This window comes from Vicugna pacos, chromosome 3, assembly GCF_048564905.1.
Source record: "Vicugna pacos chromosome 3, VicPac4, whole genome shotgun sequence".
Taxonomy (NCBI): domain Eukaryota; kingdom Metazoa; phylum Chordata; class Mammalia; order Artiodactyla; family Camelidae; genus Vicugna; species Vicugna pacos.
The window spans coordinates 15,259,823-15,281,990 of NC_132989.1; the positions used below are offsets into that span (position 1 = coordinate 15,259,823).

At 40.2% G+C, this 22,168-nt stretch overlaps 2 protein-coding genes across 12 annotated transcripts in view; one reads left to right on the forward strand and one right to left on the reverse strand.

Annotated features, from left to right (window-relative positions):
* ARHGEF37 (Rho guanine nucleotide exchange factor 37) overlaps positions 1 to 17,849 on the reverse strand; it is a 61,761-nt gene extending 43,912 nt beyond the window's left edge. The window contains exon 1 of one of the 3 annotated variants that reach the window (XM_031671419.2): positions 17,716 to 17,849. The gene's annotated coding sequence lies outside the window, so the exon portion shown is untranslated. Of the gene's footprint in view, positions 1 to 1,655; positions 2,005 to 17,715 lie in introns of those variants that run through there. The other 2 variants (XM_015239396.3, XM_006204458.4) reach the window with 2 other exon arrangements.
* Positions 17,850 to 18,000: 151 nt separating this feature from the next.
* CSNK1A1 (casein kinase 1 alpha 1) overlaps positions 18,001 to 22,168 on the forward strand; it is a 44,172-nt gene continuing 40,004 nt past the window's right edge. For 2 of the 9 annotated variants that reach the window (XM_072954998.1, XM_072954995.1), the window contains exons 1-2: positions 18,002 to 18,659; positions 19,292 to 19,398. In XM_072954998.1, coding sequence (XP_072811099.1) covers positions 18,537 to 18,659; positions 19,292 to 19,398 — 230 coding nt within the window. In that variant the 5' untranslated portion in view covers positions 18,002 to 18,536. Of the gene's footprint in view, positions 18,660 to 19,291; positions 19,399 to 22,168 lie in introns of all 9 variants that reach the window. The other 7 variants (XM_072954990.1, XM_072955005.1, XM_072955017.1 and 4 more) reach the window with 5 other exon arrangements.

Genomic DNA, 22,168 nt, shown 5'->3' on the forward strand with positions numbered 1-22,168 from the left:
AACAAATACCATTTTGCTTTAGTTACAGCACCCAAACAACCCCACCCCACCCCCACCATCAGTTAAATAAAAAGCCATTTATTTGTTCTAGGGCAGAATCAACCAAGGCACTGTTTACCACAGCAAGACTCTGATCCAAGAGGGATGTGAGCCAACTACCAAGTTAACTCCTGTACCCTGGCAGAAACTCAGCTGAGCCTCCATCACTAGGCAAATGCACACCATTGCTGGTGGTGTCCAGGTTCCCATGTATGTCTTTCTCTTTCTTCTCATTTAAAAACAACTACACATACATACATACATACATACATACATACATACATACATACCAACTATACAGGTGCTGGCTCCATTCAAAAGTGGCAAGTGAGGCCCAATAAATGGTCCTGGTTAGAATGTCTGGTAGTTTCTACTTTCAGCATTTGACCTTGGGTCAAATACTCAGCATAGTGCATTATTCCAAGTGCACTCTTGTTTAGGTTCCTATCACCAAGGTATGTGCCGTCCTTTGTAAGTCATAATAGGATTGACTTTATACTTGCATGTTTTTAATTTTTTAATTTTGTTTTCTTTTATTTCGGATAAGCCTAATTTCCGCCAGGTTATCACCCTTTCTTAACTGGCACAGCTTTGACTCACTGGGTTGTATGTACCAGTCTTATGGAGCATCTACTAGTGCCAGGCACTGGGCTCAATGTTCATTTGCAGTCTGACAATAACCTGAAAGAGGAGGCAGACAATCTTTTCTTTGGTTTACAAAGAAAACTGGGCCTTGGCGAGATGAAACTATGTGTCCAAGATCAGGCAGCTAGGGGCATCAGGACGCTGTCCGGACTCACAGAAGGAATCTACTCTTTTTACCAGCTGCTTCCCTTTAAAAGAGCAAATAAATTGCTCTGAAAGAGCACAGTCTAAATGCCAGACTTCAGTCATTCCTCACAGCAGGGACGCTTCACCCCGCTGTCAAATCTGAAACTGTATGCAAGATTATGCGTGAACCCACGGGAGGGAACCCAGATTTTTAAGGAGTCAGTGATTTCAAGGTTAAGAGCCAGCGGCTTGGCAGGCTGTCAGCTTCGCCATTCCCAAGTTTCTGGCGCTCGCTGTTCAGGGAGCACTGGAGCGGGAGCCGGAAGTTCTGGCTTCCAGTCGCAGCCTTGGCACTACTTATCTGAGGGACGTTGGCCAACGCAGCTCACCTATGGACCACAGATTTCAGTTCTCTTTTCCCCTGGTCCTAGCTGTTTATTTATAATTATACTTACATGTGTAAGGTTGTTTGTTATTGTTATTGTTTTTGTTTTTGTTTTAGCCATTGTTTGTATTATTTCATTGTTCTAATGTATGGATTCTTATTAAAAGTCGCCTCTAATCCTACAGTGAAATAGGTAAGGATAAACAAAGAAATACAAGGAAAAATAATTAGTTTTTACTAGACCAGCTTACCTCTCTGGGCCTGTTTCCCACCTGTAAACTGACCAGATTGGGTCGGACGGATCAGATTGCTCATATTCCCTTAAGGCTCAAGACAAAAAGCTAGCTACTGAGCAACCCAGGCGTTGTTGCTCCCGCTCTCCCCCACCTCCCTTTCCGGATCTGATCAGCAACTGTTTTCCAGCACCCTTCCCCGGCCCCAGTTACCCCGGTGGACTCACCGCGCTGTGCGCAAGGTGCCGGCTCCCGCGGGGAGCTCGGCCGCCCCGGTGACTGCGCAGCCAGGGCTGGAGGGGCGCGGGGGTCCCGGACACGGCCGCCGCGCGGGAGCTTGTGCGCGCTGTTCCCACGAAGGGCGCGGGCAGACACCAATCTGCCCACGCTGCGTATGTGCGTGCGCCGCGAGAGGGCGGCCCCGGCTCCCGCCTTTGTTAATTGTCCATCTGGAGGCAGGTTGTTTTCCACTCGCTTCTCTGGGAGCTCGGCCCAGCCTGGGGGCCGCAGCAGCAGCCATGCAGTGGCCCGCAGGACCTCTGGGTTCCTGTCCTAGCTCTCCTGGGAGCCCTCTGCGCAATCTTAGATAAAGCTGCCAGTCTCCCTGCACCCTAGTTTCCTTTTCTATGACTCATAGTAGTAAACAGGACACTGTTCTAGGCACTAAATATTGAGCATTCAACAAGACAGACAATTTTCCTGTCCTTTCGGGGCAGGTCAGACAATGAACACACACTTGAAACTGATCATTACTGTGAAAAGTATGGAAAGTTTCATATCAGGGAAAACAATTGTTGTTTATGGAGTTATGCATAGACTAACTTTTCTCAATTCCCCGATTCTAACATTTATTCTTATTCTCATTCTGTGAATTTATTATTTATTATTATTAGTGATAGCAGTAGTAATATTGCTTACTCAGTGCCAGGTATTATACTGAACATTTTACTTGTATTTTCTCATTTATCTCGTTCACAGCTTCTCTAAGAGATAGGTATACTTATTATTACCATCCTGATTTTAAAGAGAAAAACTGAGGCTAGAGAAATAACTTGCCCACTGTCACATAGCTACTAAGTGACAGGACCAGTACTCAAATTCAGACCGTCTGAGGCCTCGGGCTGTTTAACCACTACTCTACACACATAAAAATATGAAGAGCAGAATGATGCTGTACCTTGAACGTGATGGATGAGAACAATAGGAAAGGAGGGGGTGGTTTTAGTCTGTAAATGAGAAAAGCAAAGGAAGTTGAGAGCTTTCTTAAAGAGCTGTCCATGGATAAGACTTCACCCATATGACCTTAGAGGTCACTAACATGGGGAAAGACATACGGAGACAAACTGCAAATATGTAAGGAATAACTTCTCTAACAATCAAAGCATTTCAAAAATGACACCAGTTGCCTGAGGAGAGTGAGCATTGTGTCAGCATTTAATGAAAACGAATACATGTATGTATATGCATGACTGGGCATTGTGCTGTGCTGTGCACCAGAAACTGACACATTGTAAATTGATTGTACTTCAGTAAAATAAATAAATAAATATTTTTTTAAGGCAAAAAAAATGTTTTTTAAGTCAGCATTTAAGCAGAGGCGCTTATTAGGGATGCTTCAAAGAAAAGTAATGCAATAGTTAAAGACTGGCTTAGGTGGTCTCTAAGTTTCCTTACAATTCTGAAGGGATTCTGAAGAGAATGTGAGTCCTACAGTGGTTAAGTGACTTGTCCAAAATCACCCAGGGAATGAAGACCTTACCCCCAAACCAAATCTGACTTCTAGATTAGACTTTGTTCGTGGGTAAAGGTCTTGTGAGTGTTCAGCACCTCAGTTTATGGTCCTTTAAAGTGTGTGTGTGTGTGTGTGTGTCTGTCTGTCTGTCTGTCTGTCTCACTAGCCTTGTCCCAGGTGTCTGGAATCATCTGCTTTACCTATTTAACTCTACATTACTAATATGTGCCCTTCTTCCTTGCTTGTGTTGAGTATTCTGTTGTTTTCAGACATAGTGACAACCCCCTTGGGCAAATTACTAGCAGTCCAGGAGGCGACGGGGTCCCTCTTCCCCTGGAGTAGTGTTTATTTGCTATTTTAAGGAAAAGGAGACAAGCTGGATGCTGTTTTCATTTGAAACTGATGTTTCTCTGATTCTATTTTAGGACTCTGGATTATCTTGAGTTAAATTTTGAATGCACTGGCACTAATTCCCCTCATCCTAGTCACAAATATTTTGATAAGCAGCAACCTAGTTGTCAACTTCAGGAGAGGCAATCTTTTCTCAGAGCTCTAGAGAGCTACTTGGTGTTTTTGACTTAAACTTCTAACAAGAGAAACCAATTGCCTTTTGGGATTGATTTCTAGAACATTTACAAAGAAATGGACATCACCTTGTCCCCAGTGAACACTAACTCAAAGATAAAAAGAGTTCCCTTCATTTCTACCCTCAACAGAGTGATCAATTTTTCAATTTTTTAAAAATATATTTACCTGGTTCAAAATTTCAAAGTACACTGTCAGGGTTATAGCTTATTGACCTTTGGATTCCTCTCAGTGCCTGGCATATTGCCTTGTGCCACATAAGTGATTATTGACTAGGTTGATGAGTGAGTGTAAATTAAGAAGTTGTGGGAGACAGAGAAATAGGTGGTTTAGATTGGAGAAGCAGATATTTTCCATGAGGTGCATGGGCTTAAAAGGAGCCCAGACAGACCTCCCAGACCAGTTGCAAATTTGACCATGACTTTATCCATAGATCTGTACTAAAAGCAGCAGCATCAGACTCTTTCTGGGTTGAGTATTACCTAAAGACTACATACTAACCAGAGTCTTTTGGTTGTACACAACAAAAACTGATTTTGGTTAACTGAAGCAGAAAAGGAATTTATTGAAAGCGTACTGGGGAGCTCAAAGAATCAATGGAAAGGCTAGAAAACCAGGTGAGGAATACAGGCAGGCACCAATGGAGGCTGGGTGGCTAGACCCACAGAAGAAACCATGCCACAGGAAGGATGCCCTTGCTGGACGCTGGCAGTGCTCTGGGGACTGGGTGCCACAGCTGACCAAGCTGCCATCACTATCACCAGATACTGAATGCCATCACCACCAGAATAAATTTTACCCATTGCCTTCTCCTTTTGACTTCTATCTCCAGAATCACATTCCTTGAGGGGTGGGCTAATCAGTCATGCCTGGGTCCCAATCAGGAAAAGCTGATACCAGGGCCGTTTGGCTTCCATGGGTGAGATGTTGGGCCCTGCCTCACACAGTGGCCTGTTCCCCAAACTTATAAAGGCAATTTGGAGGCTGGGCAGCCAGGAATAAGATAAATGTCTATTACACAGTCGTCTTCTAATAATTTGTAGGCAAAAAAGGAAAGAATTAAAGAGTATAATCTGTATAAAATACTTAACACAGCACCCAAGCTGAACTCTCAAACCCAGAAGAGGTGGCTTTCATACTTATTACTCAATTAAAATTTTAGCTAGTCAAAGAACTTCTCTACAGTACCAATAATTTCTTCCTAAGCCTCTCCTTTTATTTCTTATTGGAATCACAACTGCAGAGTCGAGCAAAGAAAGGTTCAGAAGGAAGAGGTAAATTGTGCCAAAAGTATACTTAGCATAATAGGGGCAGCGGCATGAGCATAATAAATTCAGTTTATTTTTCTGATACATTTTAAAAAATACTGCCTACCTCTTGGGATAGGTCTTGAGATCATATCTATTTTTCTCATTTAACTCTGTGAAATTTTACCATTCTAATATTTACCATAATAATAAAAATAGGTACTACTTACTGAGTGCCTAAAATATACCAGAAATCTTTGATGGATTATTCCTAATCCTGAAAAACATCCTATATAATAGATATTATTTGCATTACAGACGAGGAAGCTGAAGCTCAGAGAGATTAAGTAAGTTGTCTAAGAGTACACAGCTCATAGATGATGAGTGCGTAGCCAAGTCTACTGCTGCACCATACTGTCTCTCACGTAGTTGCTCTCTCCAAAGATTCCCATCACCATTTAACAAAAATTCTAAGCCCAAATGTATGTTTCTTAAATCATTTCTTCCATCTTCTGAGATATTAAATTTTCAGAAAGACAAGTCAAGAAATTACTGGTTGCCGTGTCTTTAGCAGACTTAAACTTTTAACAGATAATAGGCTAGTGTGGTAACCTTATCACTAACATATAAAAATATTTATAACAAGAGTGTCTGCTTTATTGAGCCCATATTATAAGCCAGAAACTCTTGCTTATCAGCCCTAAAAGAAAAGTATTACCATTTTCTTTTTACAAATGAGAAATCTGAGATTTAGAGAGATTCAGCAGCTTGCCAGGGGCCTCACTGCTAGAAGTGGCAGAACTGGGACTGCAGCCTCAGCAGTCTGGCTCCGAAGTCCGCATTTCTTCCAGTGTGTCATGCCCCTCTGGGCCAGTGTGATCATTTGTATTGAGAAACGCAACTTAGTACCTCTCCCATTTCTTTCTTTTCCTGGCTTCCAGTGGCTTCTCTGTGGGTTCTCGGCTCTTTCCAGATATAACCCTTCTAAGGACAGAGCTGTTCTCTCTTCCCTTCCAGGTTTTCTCGTACCCTCTTCCCAAGGGCAAGGCCACAACCTCCCCACACAGGTTCAGCCCTGAGCTCTGGAATAGTTCTGTTCTTAATCTGTAGAAATATGTGGAGCCTTAGCTTTGAAGCTTAGGAGAGTCCCTCTAAATCTACTTTGTTGGAACTCATCACTGATGAGTTAGTTCTAGCAACTGGTTTAAACCCGTTACCATCATGATTTGTTAGCCCAGTCTGGGAGAACTTGCTTTGCTTTTACCATACACTTTGTATTAGTCAGTACTCCTCTGGTTCTAGGCCCGGAAATCCAACTCATCCAGAAACTGTAATGTCCATTAGAAGAAAAGACCATCTCTGCCTGTGTGTCTCATCAAGAGAGAAAACCCTCCAAAAGGCTCTCCAGCAGACTTCTTCCATTTCATTGACTAGAATAGCATGTCCTTACCTAACCATACCTAAGCTCAATCACTGACTGGCTTAGATGGATGAGGAGTCAACATTAGGCCAGCCCTCTTCTGAAGCATATGGCCATATAGCCTTAACAAAATTAGAGTCTTGTAGGGAAAGAAGAAAAATAAGGTGGAATGCTCTTGGGTAGGCAGCCAACAGTATCCGCTGCAGGAGAGAGAAAGCAATTCTACAGGGAGGTTGGAGAGCCAAAGATAAGGTGGCCCTACCTGCTCAGTCTTTAAAGAGAATCCTTACCAAGCAGACAGGCACAGAAAGTTATGCCAGGTAGAAAGGACTACATGCAAAGGCATAACAATATGCAACTATCTTGTGTTTTTTAGAAATTGCAATCACTTCATTGTAACTGGACTGGATGATATACTTTGGACTTTGCAGTGATAGATAAGACTAGAGAGGTAGGCAGGCACCAGATCATGCAAGGCATGTATGCCATGCTAAGGAATTTCTACTTTATCTGTAGGCAATGGGGGAGTCACTGAGGAATGGGGATAGCATGATATTATTTGAATTTTAGGAAAAATCTCTGTCCAAAGAATGGAAAATAGATCCTAGAAGGATATAAGGCTAAAGGCTGGGAGATCAGTTAGAAAGTTGTAGTTTTCCATCAGGGGAGAGATAATAGGCTTCAGGTTAAGGTTGAAGTAATAGTCAAGTAGAGGAGGGGAGGATAAGAGTAAAATGTTGAAGAAATACTATAGAATTTGATTTGATGACCTATCGGATGTGAGAGGATGGACGGCCTATGCTGACTCTGAGATTCGTGTTTTGAGCAACGAGATGGATAGTGGTAGCCCTCATTAAAGAAAAAGTATCCTAGAGAAGGAACAGGTTTGGAGCAAAGGTTTGGGGGAAGGTAATACAACCAGTTTGTGACTAGTTGATCCTTGCGGCTTATCCTAGTGAAAGTGCCTGGTGGGAAAATGGATATAAGGTTCTGGGAGAGAGAAGCTTGGTTTGGCAATATAGATTTGAAGGTCACCAGCACATCTATTGTACATGAAGCTGTAAGAGTGAATGAGATCACCTGGGAAACAGGAAGGACATAAAAGAAGAGGGTTAAGGACAAAGGCCTGGTAAACACAACCAAGGGGCAGGCAGAGAAAAGGGAGACAGCAAAAAAGACTGAGGAGAAGTCAAAAAGAGCTGGGAGTAGAGCCAGCCTTTGATTAAACTTCCTTATGAACAATTCCCTTTAACTGCTGTGTTTCAATCTGGTCCCACACCACCAAGTAAAACTACAATCAAAATATTTGGCCAGGGCTTTTTAAAGTATTGCCTGAATTATTGTAATATTTGATTTTTATTCATCACTTTCTAGTTGGAAATCTCCTCTGCTGAGTCAATGCAATGCTTTCTTGGAAGCTGCATGAGAAAGAAGTCTAGTGAGAAAAGCAAACTAATTCCCTGTCCTGAAGTGTGCATTTACCACCCTGGAGTACAGCCTCAAAGGCTTGCTGTTCACATCTAAGGATAAGCAATTGGGTGGGCAAGGGTGTAACCAATTTGTAAGAGTGGGAGTTGACAAAACATTTTTGACTTAGAAATTTCACTTCTATTAATTTATCCCACAGAAATCCACACACAGATGCACAAAGATGTATGCATAAGGTTGCGGTTTGTGACTTTTTAAAAAAATCAAAGTGAAGAGCTATAAACAGACCAAAAACTATCAGCAGGAGATAGTTAAATAAATAAAAAAGCAGGTTTCACAGCCAAATGCTGAACATGTACATATGTAAACCTACGTTATATGTATATATATGCATGTGGGTATCTGTGGGTGTGTATATGTATATATGTGTATGTGTGTGTGTGTGTGTGTGTGTGGGTGGGTGGGTGTATTCAGTCACTCAACAGCTATTATTGAGGAAGGCACTGTTCTGGGGATACATTAGTGAACAAGACAGAAAAAGTTCCTGTCTCATTGAGCAAGTGTTCTAGTGAAGGAGGCTAAGTCAATACAAGGGTAAAATATATATATAATTTTAGATACTAGTAAGTATTGTGAAGGAAAATAAATAGGGTAAACAGCTTAAGAGTAACTGGGTATGGGGGGGTGTAAGGGGCTATTTTAAATAATTTGGTCTCGAAAAGTGTTTCTAAGGAGAAAATATTTTAGCAGTGACCTGAATAAAGTGAGAAAATGTATTAGAGTTCTCCAGAGAAAAAGAACCAACAGGATGTGTGTGTGTGTGTGTGTGTGTGTGTACATAGAGAGAGGGAGGGAAGGAGGGAGAGAGAGGTTTATTTTAAGGAATTAGCTCATGTAATTGTGGAAGCTTGATAAGTTCAAAATCTGCAAGGTAGACTGGCAGGATGAGACTCAGGGAAGAGTTCCAAAGGGTTCCAAAGGCTGTCTGCTAGAAGAATTCCTTCTTGCTTTTGAGAGGTCAGTCTTTGTCCTATTCAGACTTTCAAATGATTGGATGAGGCCCACCCACATTATGAAAAGTATACTGCTTTACTCAAAGTCTACTGATTTAAAAGTTAATCTCATCCAAAAATACCTTCACAGAAACATCCAGAATAATGTTTGACCAAATATCTGGGCACTACAGCCCAGCCAAGATGACACATAAAATTTACTATCACAAGTCCATCCTTTAGCAACTTGGCACCAATATGCAACTCCTTAAACCACAATTGCTTCCACCTAACATGACACAACTATCTTGTATACAACTGAAAACACTCTCTCCTCAGAGAGGATACAAAGTCCTTGGATGATGTTTACTCTTTTTGATAACCTGTAACTGCTCTCTGCCATGTAAGAATACAAAAAGTCTGCAACCTGGAAGAAGGCCTTCACCAGAACTTGACCTTTCTGGAACACTCATCTCAGACTTCCAGCCTCCAGAACTGTGAGAAAACAAATTTCTGTTCTTTAGGATACCAAGTCTATCTATGCTATTTTGTTGTAGCATCTCGAGCTGACTAAGACAGGGAGAAAGGAAAGTTTTGCCAACCAGTGATGCTGGAGTAATTGGTTAACATATGGCTATGTATATATACATAGCCATATGGATATGTATCCTTGTTTTCATTCTTCTCTTCTTATCATGTAACATAAGATGCATTGACTTTATATCATAGCATTCAAGTATTGTTAACAAGAAATAATCCAATGCTTGATTTTGTTCAGAAGGCACAGTAGGTTTGCTCAAACTCCTGACACTTGCTTAACCCCTCAAATGTTATTCTAAGTTCCCCAACTCCAGCCCTTTCCTAGACATTTAACACGTATTCCGGCCCAGCATGATGCTAGGCTACAGAAGCCAGCTAATGCAACAGCATATAAGGACATCCACAAGATGGCAGCATTGTGTAATTATTGAAAACCATGATCTGGCATGGGTTCTTTAACATACCCTTTTGTGGCATATTCTGTGATCTATCAAGTGGACGTCTGTTTTTATATCTTCACTTAATCTTGAAATAAATTAGCAGTGTTTTACAGTTGTGAGATGTACGGACTGGAGAAATGAAAAAGCAGGTTCTTTGGAGTCAAAATAAAAATCTGAATTCAAGTACAGAATGCACCTCTAACTTAGTGCAGTTGAGCAAGCCAACTAAGATCTCAGGGCCTCAGTTGCCCTATCTAAAAATTTAAAACAAAAGTCACTTTTTCCATGAAATCTTTTCCTTTTTTTAACATAACATAATATAGGTAAGAATAACACTGTGTACAATGCTGTATAAACACTGAAAAGTAGTTATTACTTTGGCATGGGAAAATCAATCAAAGTAGATGCCATCTGAAAACTTCTTCAGGTTGACTAGAAGAAAAGTTCTGAGGCCTTTAGAATAGCCTATAATATTTTATTTCTGTCTCCGATGACACATCTTAAAAGCCTATAGCGGTGACCTTGTCAAAAGGAATCACCTACGTAAAAAAATCAGTTGTGGTAGTGTCAGAGTTGATACTCTTGTCTTATTTTTGGTTTTGGACAATAATTGTACAGTTTCTATCTCAGCTGACAGCCTGTCTTCCTCCACCAGAAAAGTTAGAAGAAGTCACCCCTGGCTTGAATGGGACTAATAACAGCGGCAGGGTACATTTGTATGAGGTTTATGGCTTAAACAAAGTACTTTCACATATCCTATTTCAATGAGGCAGAAGCTAAGGTAATCAATGACGTCGTGTGGAAGAAAATATCAGCTAAGAAGGTCAATAGAATTTGAAATTCTAAGCAACAAAAGAAAATATAAAAAATACGAGTTTCATATAGGCTAGAAAGCACTGGAAGGTAAGTAGAAAGGGTCTTATGTCTATCATTTGCCTCGCCTTGAAGTACACAGATAAGAAGCAATCTTAGGAGTTCAGATCAGTTTCAGGGAGCTGGTAGGAAGTAAGGAGGGTCTGTAAAATCTGATAGGTAGCTAACATTTCAAGAGGTCAGTTGGGCTTTAGAATCTGAAAGGGAGAGAGGCAGAAGTAATTAACCCTGGGGAGGTGAGAGTAAGCAGCATTGTCTAGGAGGGATGGCTGGTAGGGAAGGAGAATGGAGGTAAATAACTAGGTAGCCAGGATCAAGGAACCAGCTATAGAGCCAGGGACTACTGAGTTTGAGATATGGACTTGGAGGAGATGGGTGTCAGCCCTCAAAAATGTGGGAGTTCAGACACATCTGGAAGTCAGAACTCAGATCCTGCTTGAGCATCAAGTTACAGAACTTTTGACACTGAGAGATCAATTGAGCTGCAAATGGGCTGGATCAACCAGTTGGAAAGGGATGATTTTAGTCAAAAGTAGGTCTACTGAGGTAATGGCTGCTAGTATGCTCCCTAACCAGATTTGGAGCAGGGACCGAGGGTCTGGACAGGACACACTAACTGTGAGAGTGAACAGGCACACACAGAACAGTGGTATGGATCTTGGGGTGTTCTCAGAAGCTAGTGTTGTCTGGTAAGTCACCACACTTCTCCAGAGCTTCAGCTTCCTCACACATAAGATAAATATAACAAGATGCTTTACCTATCTCTAAAATTGGTCCTGAAAAGAGTTAGGGCTTTACAAATTGTTTTATGAGCTATAAAGGCTATGTAAATATAAATCTGACTTTTTTGCTCTGTGGATTAGGGGCCTACAATCCAGAGTTCTTTTGTTTTCCCCCAATCAGGCCCAGAACTCTGTTCACAGTAGAAAGTCTTTTTGCAGTGGTGTGGGTTTGCCCAGGATCAAATGGTGCAGCTATTCCAATTTCTGTGATCAGTATCAGTGCTTCCTGGCATTAGCATGGACAGCTGAGAGTTAACCAGATGTGTTCTTAGGACCTGTTCTCCTCAGGCATGGCAACTTAAGCATCTTCCAAATTTAGTCTCACAAAGAGTAGATTACTATACTGAGTAATAATGAGTCACCGGGCACAGAGTTTCATGCCCTTGCTAATGAACAATGCAGGGAAAGAGAACAGAGGTTGAGAAAAGAAAGGGACATAGAAATTGCAGAAACACCAAAACACTAATAAAATCCTTCCAAATAAAAATAGTATACAGAAATATCCCCAAATGCCAATGCATGACACTGCATTTCCAGGAATTTTAATAGTTCATGTGATTAAAATAGAAAATTTAACATATAATTTGGTTATCTAAATACTGCCAGGTCAGACAGACTGACCACAGCAAGACAAGGGGGGTTAAGTGGGGAACACAGGGGAAACCCAGGCATTTCAACTTTTATGTTGCCTTTCAAGTCCTGGCTTTGGTAAGGTATTCAATGAGTACATGGAACATCAATGATTTGAATTTCCTCCCTGTCAGGACACATCTCTGTCACTTAATTATTACACTGCAGAATGTTCACTGCAGACAAATGAGTTAAAGCCTCAGGCACTATTTCAAAGGAACTCTGGGAGGGAGGGATGGGGTTAGCAGAAGCAGTATTAGAAGAGGATACGGAACAAGCTTTGCTTGATTTTCACTGTTGAATCTCTTTCCTTGCCAAGAATAAGACTGCAATGAAGAGTAAGCACCATTTCATGCTTTCCCTGTATCAGAATCTAAGCAAGGAGTTTTTAAACTAAAAGGGACTGATAGAGGTCATTTAAGTGAGGCCCCTCCCCCAGCTCCAGGGAAAGCTATACCCAAAACTAAGCAATAATTACTGCGTTTCTTAAATATTTTAAAAAGATAATTCCCAATTGTTTCTAATTTGGGAGTCTATTCTGATTTCTAACTACCTATCTATTGCTATGTTTCACGGTTATAAAATCTGATTTTCCTGACAATTAAGCATTAAGGAGAATGAGTGAGGATCTGCCCATCAGAATTTTATGTATTATCTGAATTTTAGGAAGCTATAAAAGGAAAAGAGCATGTTAATTTCTTCCTTCTACTTCAAAATACAAGACTCATCTTCAGTAAATTGTGCAATGTTTTTAAAGCTAGAAAGAACTTTAGAATCTGACTTCTCTTTTAAAAGATTACAACATTGAAGCTTAGAAAAAGTTTTTCAGGTAGTGTCACAATTTTCAAAAAAAATTTTTTATTTATTTGCTTTTAGGTGGGGAGGGAGATAATTAGGTTTATTTATTTATTTATTTTTAGAGGTACTGGGGATTGAACCCAGGACCTCGTGCATGCTAAGCATGCACTCTACTACTTGAACCTCTACCCTCCCAATCCCCCAGTACAGTCATAATTAAAATTCAGTTTTTCTGAATACTTAGGTTAGGATACATTTTCTTAACCCAGCCTTTAAATAAACACTCAAATGAAAGGATAATTTGGTTTCTCCTATCCCACTTCAAACTACTTTTTAAGAGTAAAATAAATGTCCACTACTCTAGTATTGCTTCCATGGGCTCTTGCTTAAAGTTAGGAAAACTCCTTAGTCCTCTGCTACTCTAAATGTAGACAGTAATATTGCATTCATACAGGTGACAAATGATACTTTCTCATTTAACAAAGTACACTGAAATGCTTAACTCAAGCATTTAAAAGATTTCTATAGTAAATTTGGATTGACCTCAGTTTGGGAACAATGACAATTTGGATTCTTCCCCATCTCTAAGACCCTGTACATTTATTTTTGTGGGAATACACTTTTATTTCTGCGGGAATAGTTGAACTCATGCAAAATATGGGAGATGTGAACATATATGAGATTATTCTGTTTTTCATACTTGATTAACTATATTCTTAATTTTGAGGGTCCTTTAATCCCCATTCTCTCTCACAGGAAACTGATTTTCCCTCCTCCTTCAACTAAATCTGAGTATCTATAGAATACAATTGCTTTACCAATGGTCAGCTAAAGTGTCTTGTTAACAATGTTCATAAAAGGGACACTTTCAGTCTCATGAGCACTTCCTTATAAACCACACAGTTGCAAAATTCTTGAGATTTTGAAATGGGTGGGGAAGGGAACAGGGGACTTGCAAAAAAAAGATCTCTTCTAATTAAAATGATTGGGTTTTTACAAAACTGGCTGGTCAAAAAAGAAAATCCAAAAACCCCTTTCTAGAACAGAATGAAAGGACAAGGATTTAAATTTGTAAAGATAAATCTGTATAGATAAGTAATGAGAAGGGTAGTCCATGAATAGGGCTTAATCATCACAGACTGTACCAAAACAGAAGTTGTTGTTTATGATACAGGGATTTTAAGTCCAGCAGCATTTCTAGAAACATATTCTAACCAATTAATTTTGAATATGGGCAAAGGTTTAGCTACAGAATTATTCATTAAAGCTAGTATATTCATTTATACTAGCAAAACTTTGGAAATAACTAAAATACTCCATTGGGATTGATTAAATGTTGTTCTGTCAATATGATACATATTTAATATGTAGACATTAAAAATGATACTTCGGAAGATTACTTAATCATATGGAAACATGTCTTAAACAAATCATTAAGTGAAAAAACAGATCTCAATTCTGAATGCCCACTAAGACTACTTGTGGCAAATTTCAAGAAATAAAATAAATACATGTGCACACACATACACATACTGATAGATATACCCAACACATACAAATACACACATAATATGCATAGAAAAAAAAAGACTGAACATTTATATACAACAAATTGTTAACATTTGGTAATTACCTCTAAGAGATTTTTTTCTTTTTTTCTGATTTATCTAAATTTTCTAAAATTTTGTCAGTTTTATAAGGACAAAACAATCGGCATTTTATATGTGTACATGATTATTAAAAGATCATTAGGTGATATATATATATGAAACTTAATCAATCTTTAGATCTTGAAGCCATACGGGTAAAAAAAAACACAGATATGTTCAGAGTTAGATTAATTGAAATACATTCATGGTTAACGACTCCATAAAAACTAAGAAATGTTTGCTTACTTAAGAATGTCTCAAAAGTGTTTGAAGTTGCTATCATAGATTCAGCAATATACTTTCAAAAAACCCTGTAAACAACGCAGAGGGAGAGAACAGGAACTGAGACATGAAAGGGACATAGAAATTGGTGTCACTCTTTTAGACTGGAAAAAAGACTAAATGGATTATCACTCTGATGAATAGCACATTTCTAATGTTCTCCTGTTTCAAACACTCCACTAATTCACATATCTGACACTGATTATGCACAAAGCTCTATAACAGTCAAACAACACCTGAGAGTTTGTCATGTTCTAAGGTATTCCATTTTTCCACTTATTTGTACCAAAGGACTCCAGAGATGGGCAGGCCACCCTTGTGTTTTTATTTTCCTCCTTACTTCATCCAGCTATACTTCTTGTGCTTGTCCTTATAATTTTACTCAAAACACACTCTGGCTACCAGTAACCTTACCTTGGGTAAATACTGTGATTTGAAAAAAAAGTTTTCAATTCATCTTGACCTCTCTTCGAAAACAGAATTAATCACTGGGGCAAGATTGTCCCAATTTGTCTTACACACTTTTCTTTTTCTCTTTCTTTTAGTTAGAGATTGAGGTTCTAGTCTTTTCTTTGCCACTAAGATCTGTAAGATCTTGGGCAAGACACTTTGTCCTAGTCAGGCACAACTGCTGTGTGTGAAAGCACTATACAGATTGCAAAGCATTTAAAAATATGATTATTGAACTAGATGATTTCTAAATTACATTCAAGATCTAAAATATTTATTCTATACTTTAAATTATATTTTTGGTGAATTCATCTGATCCAGGAGTCGGGAATGGCATTTTGGCACATTTTAGAAGATGCCTTCTGTTACACTAAAGCTGCTGCTGACTCAAAAGTACAAGAATGATTCATAACTAAAATAGCACCCAAAACAGGTAATCCTTCAATTACTGAGGCTGAAAGTTACTACAGATAATACATGATTTTAAGGAGAAAGCTGAATTCATAGCCAATGCCTAAAAACTTCATTTCCTACATCAAAAAACCCCCCAACTATTGCCCTTCTTAAATCTGATAAATTTAAATATTATGATGGAATCAACTGAAATCACATTTTAAAAGATTACAAAAACTCATACAGCATTTTAGTACATTTTGCTGGATATTGTCAATGCTGTAATACTGACTACAGCAAGCAGGAAACAAATGAAACACGCCAAATATACACATAAAATCAAAGACTCTCAGAGTTGAAAGGGCTTCTAAAAGTTATTTAGACTAGTAAGTCCCAAAGTATGGCATTTCAAAAGCTTACAAAATATGGGGAGAAAAAAAGGCAGACATAAAGCATCAACTTCTAATTTTGCCAAACAAGGACATCAATAAAACCACCATCCACCATTAGGACCATTTTATAAAAGGACACTTTAACAACACACATGTAGGAAGATATAATCTCAGAATAAAGTATAATTTGAAATTAGATAAATTAAAGAAAAAAAGCATTATACTGCAGTTTTGTAGTATTTCATGGGAAAACTTTGTTAGACTTGTCCACTGTCCACACACGGACCTCTGGGAAGCCCTAATCTAGTCCACACCATGCACATAGCCCACTGTTACCCTCAGCCCCCAGTTGAGCATATATATCCTCACTACATCCAAAAAAAAAAAAATCCCTTTAAATGTATACCCCATGGAGAATTTCTTAGGCTGAGGAATCCATTAAAATTTGGATGGCTGTGGTAGAAAATCAGCAGAATAGAAGCTATCTCTGGGAACTTATAAACTTCAAGAGGATTACACTTGACTTTTTTTTTTAAAGAACAAAATTTAACAGAAGAGAATTTGAAGTAAGCCAGACATGCTTTCGAGTCACCAAAGGAGAATGTCTAACAGTGCTGACTTGTAAGTCAGGCAGCCTGGGTTTTGATAGTGCCTCAAAATTTCAAACCTTCAAGCTAAATCTTAGAGCAATTCTCTTTTCCTGTTTTCAAATTCAAGACTTTTAGGTTAGAGCTTTATGAATACAAACATTTAAGTTAAAAATAGAGTAGTAACATAAAGGAATTCTAGTTATCTTCCAGGATGAACCCCATTACTATCTGATCAGCTTTCAGTGGCAGTTAAGCCTGTAGGTTTTTTTCTGTTTCAGTGAAATTATTTTATTTGGGGTGGATTTTTTATTTAAATTTTGACTACTGAGGCTGTGACTTATTCATCAGGGTTTGATTCATATTGCAGGTGACGATGAATACGGAGCTTCCTTTTGTGATCATCATTACTAAGCCCAACTTTTCCAGGTGAAATTTTGTAAACCAAAATGTGGTCAAGATTTGACTCTTTAATCAATTTTTAGTAAAAAAAAAAAATTTACTGTGTAAAGTTTTAAACGTTGTCATTTTTATTTTGTAATAGTTGTTTCTACTCTTACGTTTTTAGGGTCAAAACTGCAGTTTTCAACACTACTAAGATAGGATTTTTCAAGGATTTTTTGGGGGGGAGGATAACAACTTTCATTATGTGCAGTTTTTTCACGACTGTAGGCCTTATTTCCTGTTGACTATATATATGCGCCACTAACATTATAACTCGGATATTGTTTTCTTTGGGGATCAAGTATCATCAGTAGGGACACAACACAAAGACAGAGCAACAGGGTTAATTCCTGCTTTCCCTCTTTTCCCCTCCTGTAGAAAGAGGGACCCTAGCACTCCATAAAGCGCAGAACTCTAAAATTAAGACTAAGTAACTAGACTCCGCTTAAAACAGGGGGCCCTAAACAAACGCAGCCCACATAGGACTGCTTTTCGTTTTCTCTCCACCAGAGGCGACAGCCTCGTTCAAAACAGAAATGGGCTGTAATAGGCCGGTTGGGGGGGTCGCCCAGTAAAGATCAAAATGTTAAAAACCGCCTCAAACAAAGAGCAAAGGTCAATACCCGACTCCCAAGGAGGCCTGACGCTTCCAACCTCCACGAAAAATGAAGGTGACTCCTCCCTAACATGCTCTCGAGGCCTGAGGCCGCGCAGCCTCTCAGAAACCGGACCGGTCTGAAGTGACTAACAGGTAGTTAACCGTGGTACAACCGACGACCGGAAGTGGAAATGAGCCCGGGGCGGGGGTGAGGAGAGGCCACCGCACGCCTGTGCAGTCCGCAGGGTTACAGTACGCATGCGCATTTGGGCGGTGACGGGGTGACGCTCGGAGCGTGGGCCGCGACTCTCACGGATCCGGTTCCGCCCTCCCTGTTGCTGTCGACCCTCCGGGGCTAGCGCCCGCGATCCTTTTCCCAGAGTGCTCTGCGCCGTGAAGAAGCGGCTCCCGGGGACTGGGGGCATTTTGTGTTGGCTGGAGCCGGAGTAACAAGATGGCGGCGTCGGCGGAGTGACAGGGGTCTCTCCGGGCGGGAGCCGGCGGCAGTGGTGGCAGCGGTATCGCCGCCCTAACTCACCGCGCCTCTTTTCCAGCCCGCGACGTCGCCGCGAAAACGAGGCAGCGGCGTCCGCCGAGAAAGAAGTGGCCTAGACTGGTAACCGTCAGAACCCCCTCAACAATCTGCGGCCTGGCAAAAAGAAACCTGACAGCGGCGGTGATCAGGTTCCGTTTGGCCGATCCTAGTCCCTGTAGCGCCGAGAAAGCCAACGTTTTCCATTTCCGGCCGCCCTCAGCAGCCTTGCTCGGTGGACGAGCTCTAGCGGCCTTCGTCCTCCCCTTAGAGGTGTCGGGGCTTAGCCCCAGCCTCCATCTTCGTCTCTCAGGATGGCGAGCAGCAGCGGCTCCAAGGCCGAATTCATTGTCGGAGGAAAATATAAACTGGTACGGAAGATCGGGTCTGGCTCCTTCGGGGACATTTACCTGGCGATCAACATCACCAACGGCGAGGTAACCACCTGGGGTGGGGTTCACGACAACGCCGCGCCTGTCCTCACCGCCCCCCACCCCCATCCCCAAACTGTTCGGGCCTTTTCCCACCGCACGCATGCACCCAGAAGTCCAGAGGGAGCCAGTTTTCCTGGCTTAGGAACCTCCTCCCCTCTCTTTCCCTTTTAGGGAAAGAATCCGAGAGAAAGGTTGGGTATACTGTGAAGTTTCCCAGCTTGTTAAAAATATACCTTAATCGAACTTTTTAAACCGTCGTTTAAGGTGGTGACGGCAAAATCCTATTTCTCTGATCCCAGTGTTTTTCTTTATATATTCTTTAATTCTACTGGGGTTTTTGTTTCAGTTAGGGCAGCTTCCGATCGCCTGGCTCCTTCGTTAACCTCTCATTACGTTTTCTGGATGAATCCTTTTCCTGCATTTTAGAGGACGTGCCGCTTTCGTCACTACCCCCTGAAGAGGACTTTGAGGCTGGTTGCTTCGTTTTATAATTACAAAGAGACCTTTCTCTTCCCAGCCTCTCGCTTCCACCTTATAGTCGCGAGTAGGAGCTTCACTAATGTCTCCCCCTCCTTTCCCAAGTGACATTGAATCCATAGGGATGTTGATGCCATCATCCCCTCTTTCCCCTGCAGGAAGTGGCAGTGAAGCTAGAATCTCAGAAGGCCAGGCATCCCCAGTTGCTGTACGAGAGCAAACTCTATAAGATTCTTCAAGGTGGGGTCGGCATCCCCCACATACGGTAAGAATCCATAAGCAAATTGACGATCCTCTGAGGGAAGTGGGGGAGATGTGTAAGAGGCCGCTAATACGACCAGCTCAATCGGCTCTTGACATTTGAGTTAACCTGGGTTTCCTAAGAACCGTAAGTCATCACAATCAGAGTAAATTTTGGTTTGCCAACTTAGTTTAGAATTTCAGTTTGTTACTTTCTCCTCCATTTAGCGTCCATCATTCTTCCTGAGGTTTTCATTTGCAGTTTAGTGTGCGGGTCATCTTTGATCCCAACGCGGAAGCGTTGCCCGCGGCTTGTTTTACGTGGACACCTCTGATGTTCTTGGTTTTGTCCAGTGAAGTGGATTTGAAGGTGCCGAAGTGACCGGGCTCGGCCAGTTCGGGTTGCTATTGGAGCTGGCTTGGGAAATGGCTGCTCTTTTGTTGTGTTTTTGTTCCAACATGTCTTCCTCCTCCGCTTAGAAAATGGCGGAACGACGTGACTCAACCACATATTCCTACCCTTTTCTCTGCTTAGGTTCATAAGTTATGCTTCTTTGATTCCCTCTTTAGCCTTGAGTGACTGAACCTTTGAAAAGCCAAGAATAAAGCTGCAGGCAGCGGTGGGGTTCAAGGATGGAGATGGCATAATGACAGTCTGTGATCTCTGCAGCAGATGCGATGTGAAATTAAGTTATACTATGCAAAATACTTCATAGTCCTTTCAAAAGTGTTACTCTTTTGAGAATAATAATATTGGCTACTTTTCAGTCTGTACTAAATTTTTATAGGTAATGGCAAAGGCAGTTGGAGCAGCACTATTTTGAAATTGATACTCAGTTGTATTAAAAGAGAACTTAATCATGTAACCACAGTTTGATCTGTAACTTTAACCTGTTGAGTTAACTTCCTCAGTAATTGCTCACATTTAGAATATTGAGGCCTCTTTTGGAGATGGGACATTGGTGAAGGCAAATAGTAACAGTAATGAGAATAAAAGATGACCAGATGAAGACATTGGGTTCTTTTAAATGATTAAAGGATTTTTAGAATAGTTTGACTTTTGAGATTGAAGAGTCTCTTCCTAAAATAGACTAAAATATAGGTGGAAACCCAGCCATTTTCCAACAATTAATCAAAAATAAATTTTGCAAAAAGATGCAGAGACAGTTGAGAATTAACTGGAATGGTATTTACTGTAGCTTATTCCTGCCTGTGTTCCTCAAATCTTGAATTATGGACTGGATTATATTACGTTAATTCTGATGTGAAAAAAACCAAAGTAACACTATTCTTAAAAAATTTCCAATGCTCATAGACGTTTTTAATGAAGAAGTTAAATAATACATCTTTTATTGGTTGGAAGTGATAACAAATTATTTGAAAGGAAATTCCAGGTGTATCCCATGAGGTAAAAACTAACGTGAATTCTGAGATGATCCAATTTGATTTTTAATGATTTTTCATCCCTTAAGAGAAAAAACTGCTGTGTGGGAAATTAATTTGTGATTGTGGAAGAATGAAAATCTTGTTTAAAATATCTTGCTTTTCTCTTCACAAGATAAAAACATGTCAGTTGCATTAGTCTAAAATTAAAATTCCTTTGCGTTTAATTTCATCTCTTCACCCTGGCCACCACTGATTTGCTTTCCATCACTAGGTTTTCCTAGAATTACATGTAAATGCAATCATAAAGTATGAGGTCTTTTGTGTCTGGCTTCTCTAACTTAGCATAATGCTTTTGAGATTCATCCACGGTCAGGGGTTTTCTAAATTTCACTGATCAGATTGAATTTAATATATCTGAAATCATTTTCAAAAAGCATTAACCATCTGGCATTTTCACTGCTAAACCCAAATTAAATACACGCACCTTTATCTGGTAGATTTTATTTAAGGGCAACTGATATACACCAACAGAGGGTAGCAATAGTTAATATACTGTATAAGCACATATATTAATGAAATTAACTTGTGAGCAAAATTGTAAAATATTAAATGCAGAGAGTTGTGGTTTTAAGCTGTGGGTGGAGCTAAGAAGAGATTAACCTGACTGTCTAGTTAAGGCTTCTAGGGAGAGGAGATGGGATTTCAGGATCTGGCTCTAAGGAAGATAGCTTGGTGAACTGGTTGGGGAAGACATCCAGGAGTAGAATGTGGCTTCTGGGAGTAGTCTCCAAGACAGAATGTAGTAATTGGATAAAGGTGGGGGAAAAGTAAATTTGTTTTAGGAGTGGTATAGTCCCAGGACGAAACAAAGGTGGGTCATTGGTATTAAAATAAAGTGTGAGAATTGTTTTTCCGCTGAAGTAGAGAAAATAAAAAAGACTTGTAAAAGCTCTCTTTATTTGAGGTAGTAACATCTTCCTCTCAGCTCAGTTTGTTCCTCACTATTTCCACATCAACTATATACAGTATACACTCAATAAACATTTACTTGGTAAGCATTGCATAAAATTGACTCTTTAGTTAGATTAAATAAGGCAGTGTATTACCCAGAGCGTTGGAAATGTTGACAGTAAATTTAAAGTTTTAGATTTTGCTGTATGTACGCCTCATATCCACCTCCTCCCCCAATCAACCCTCCCTACCACCATTTTCTTAAAGATACTATGAGATACCTGAAAACAATGGCTGAAAATTACCTGGCATGTGTAGCATACCTCCCATATCAGATCCTTAGTAAATGAGGACCTTACTAAGGGATCTGTTGTTACACAGAAGCGTAGCATCCAGTGTAAAGAGCAAGAATGAGAGGATGGCATTCAGTCTCTTGATATTTTTAAGAAACTAAAAGA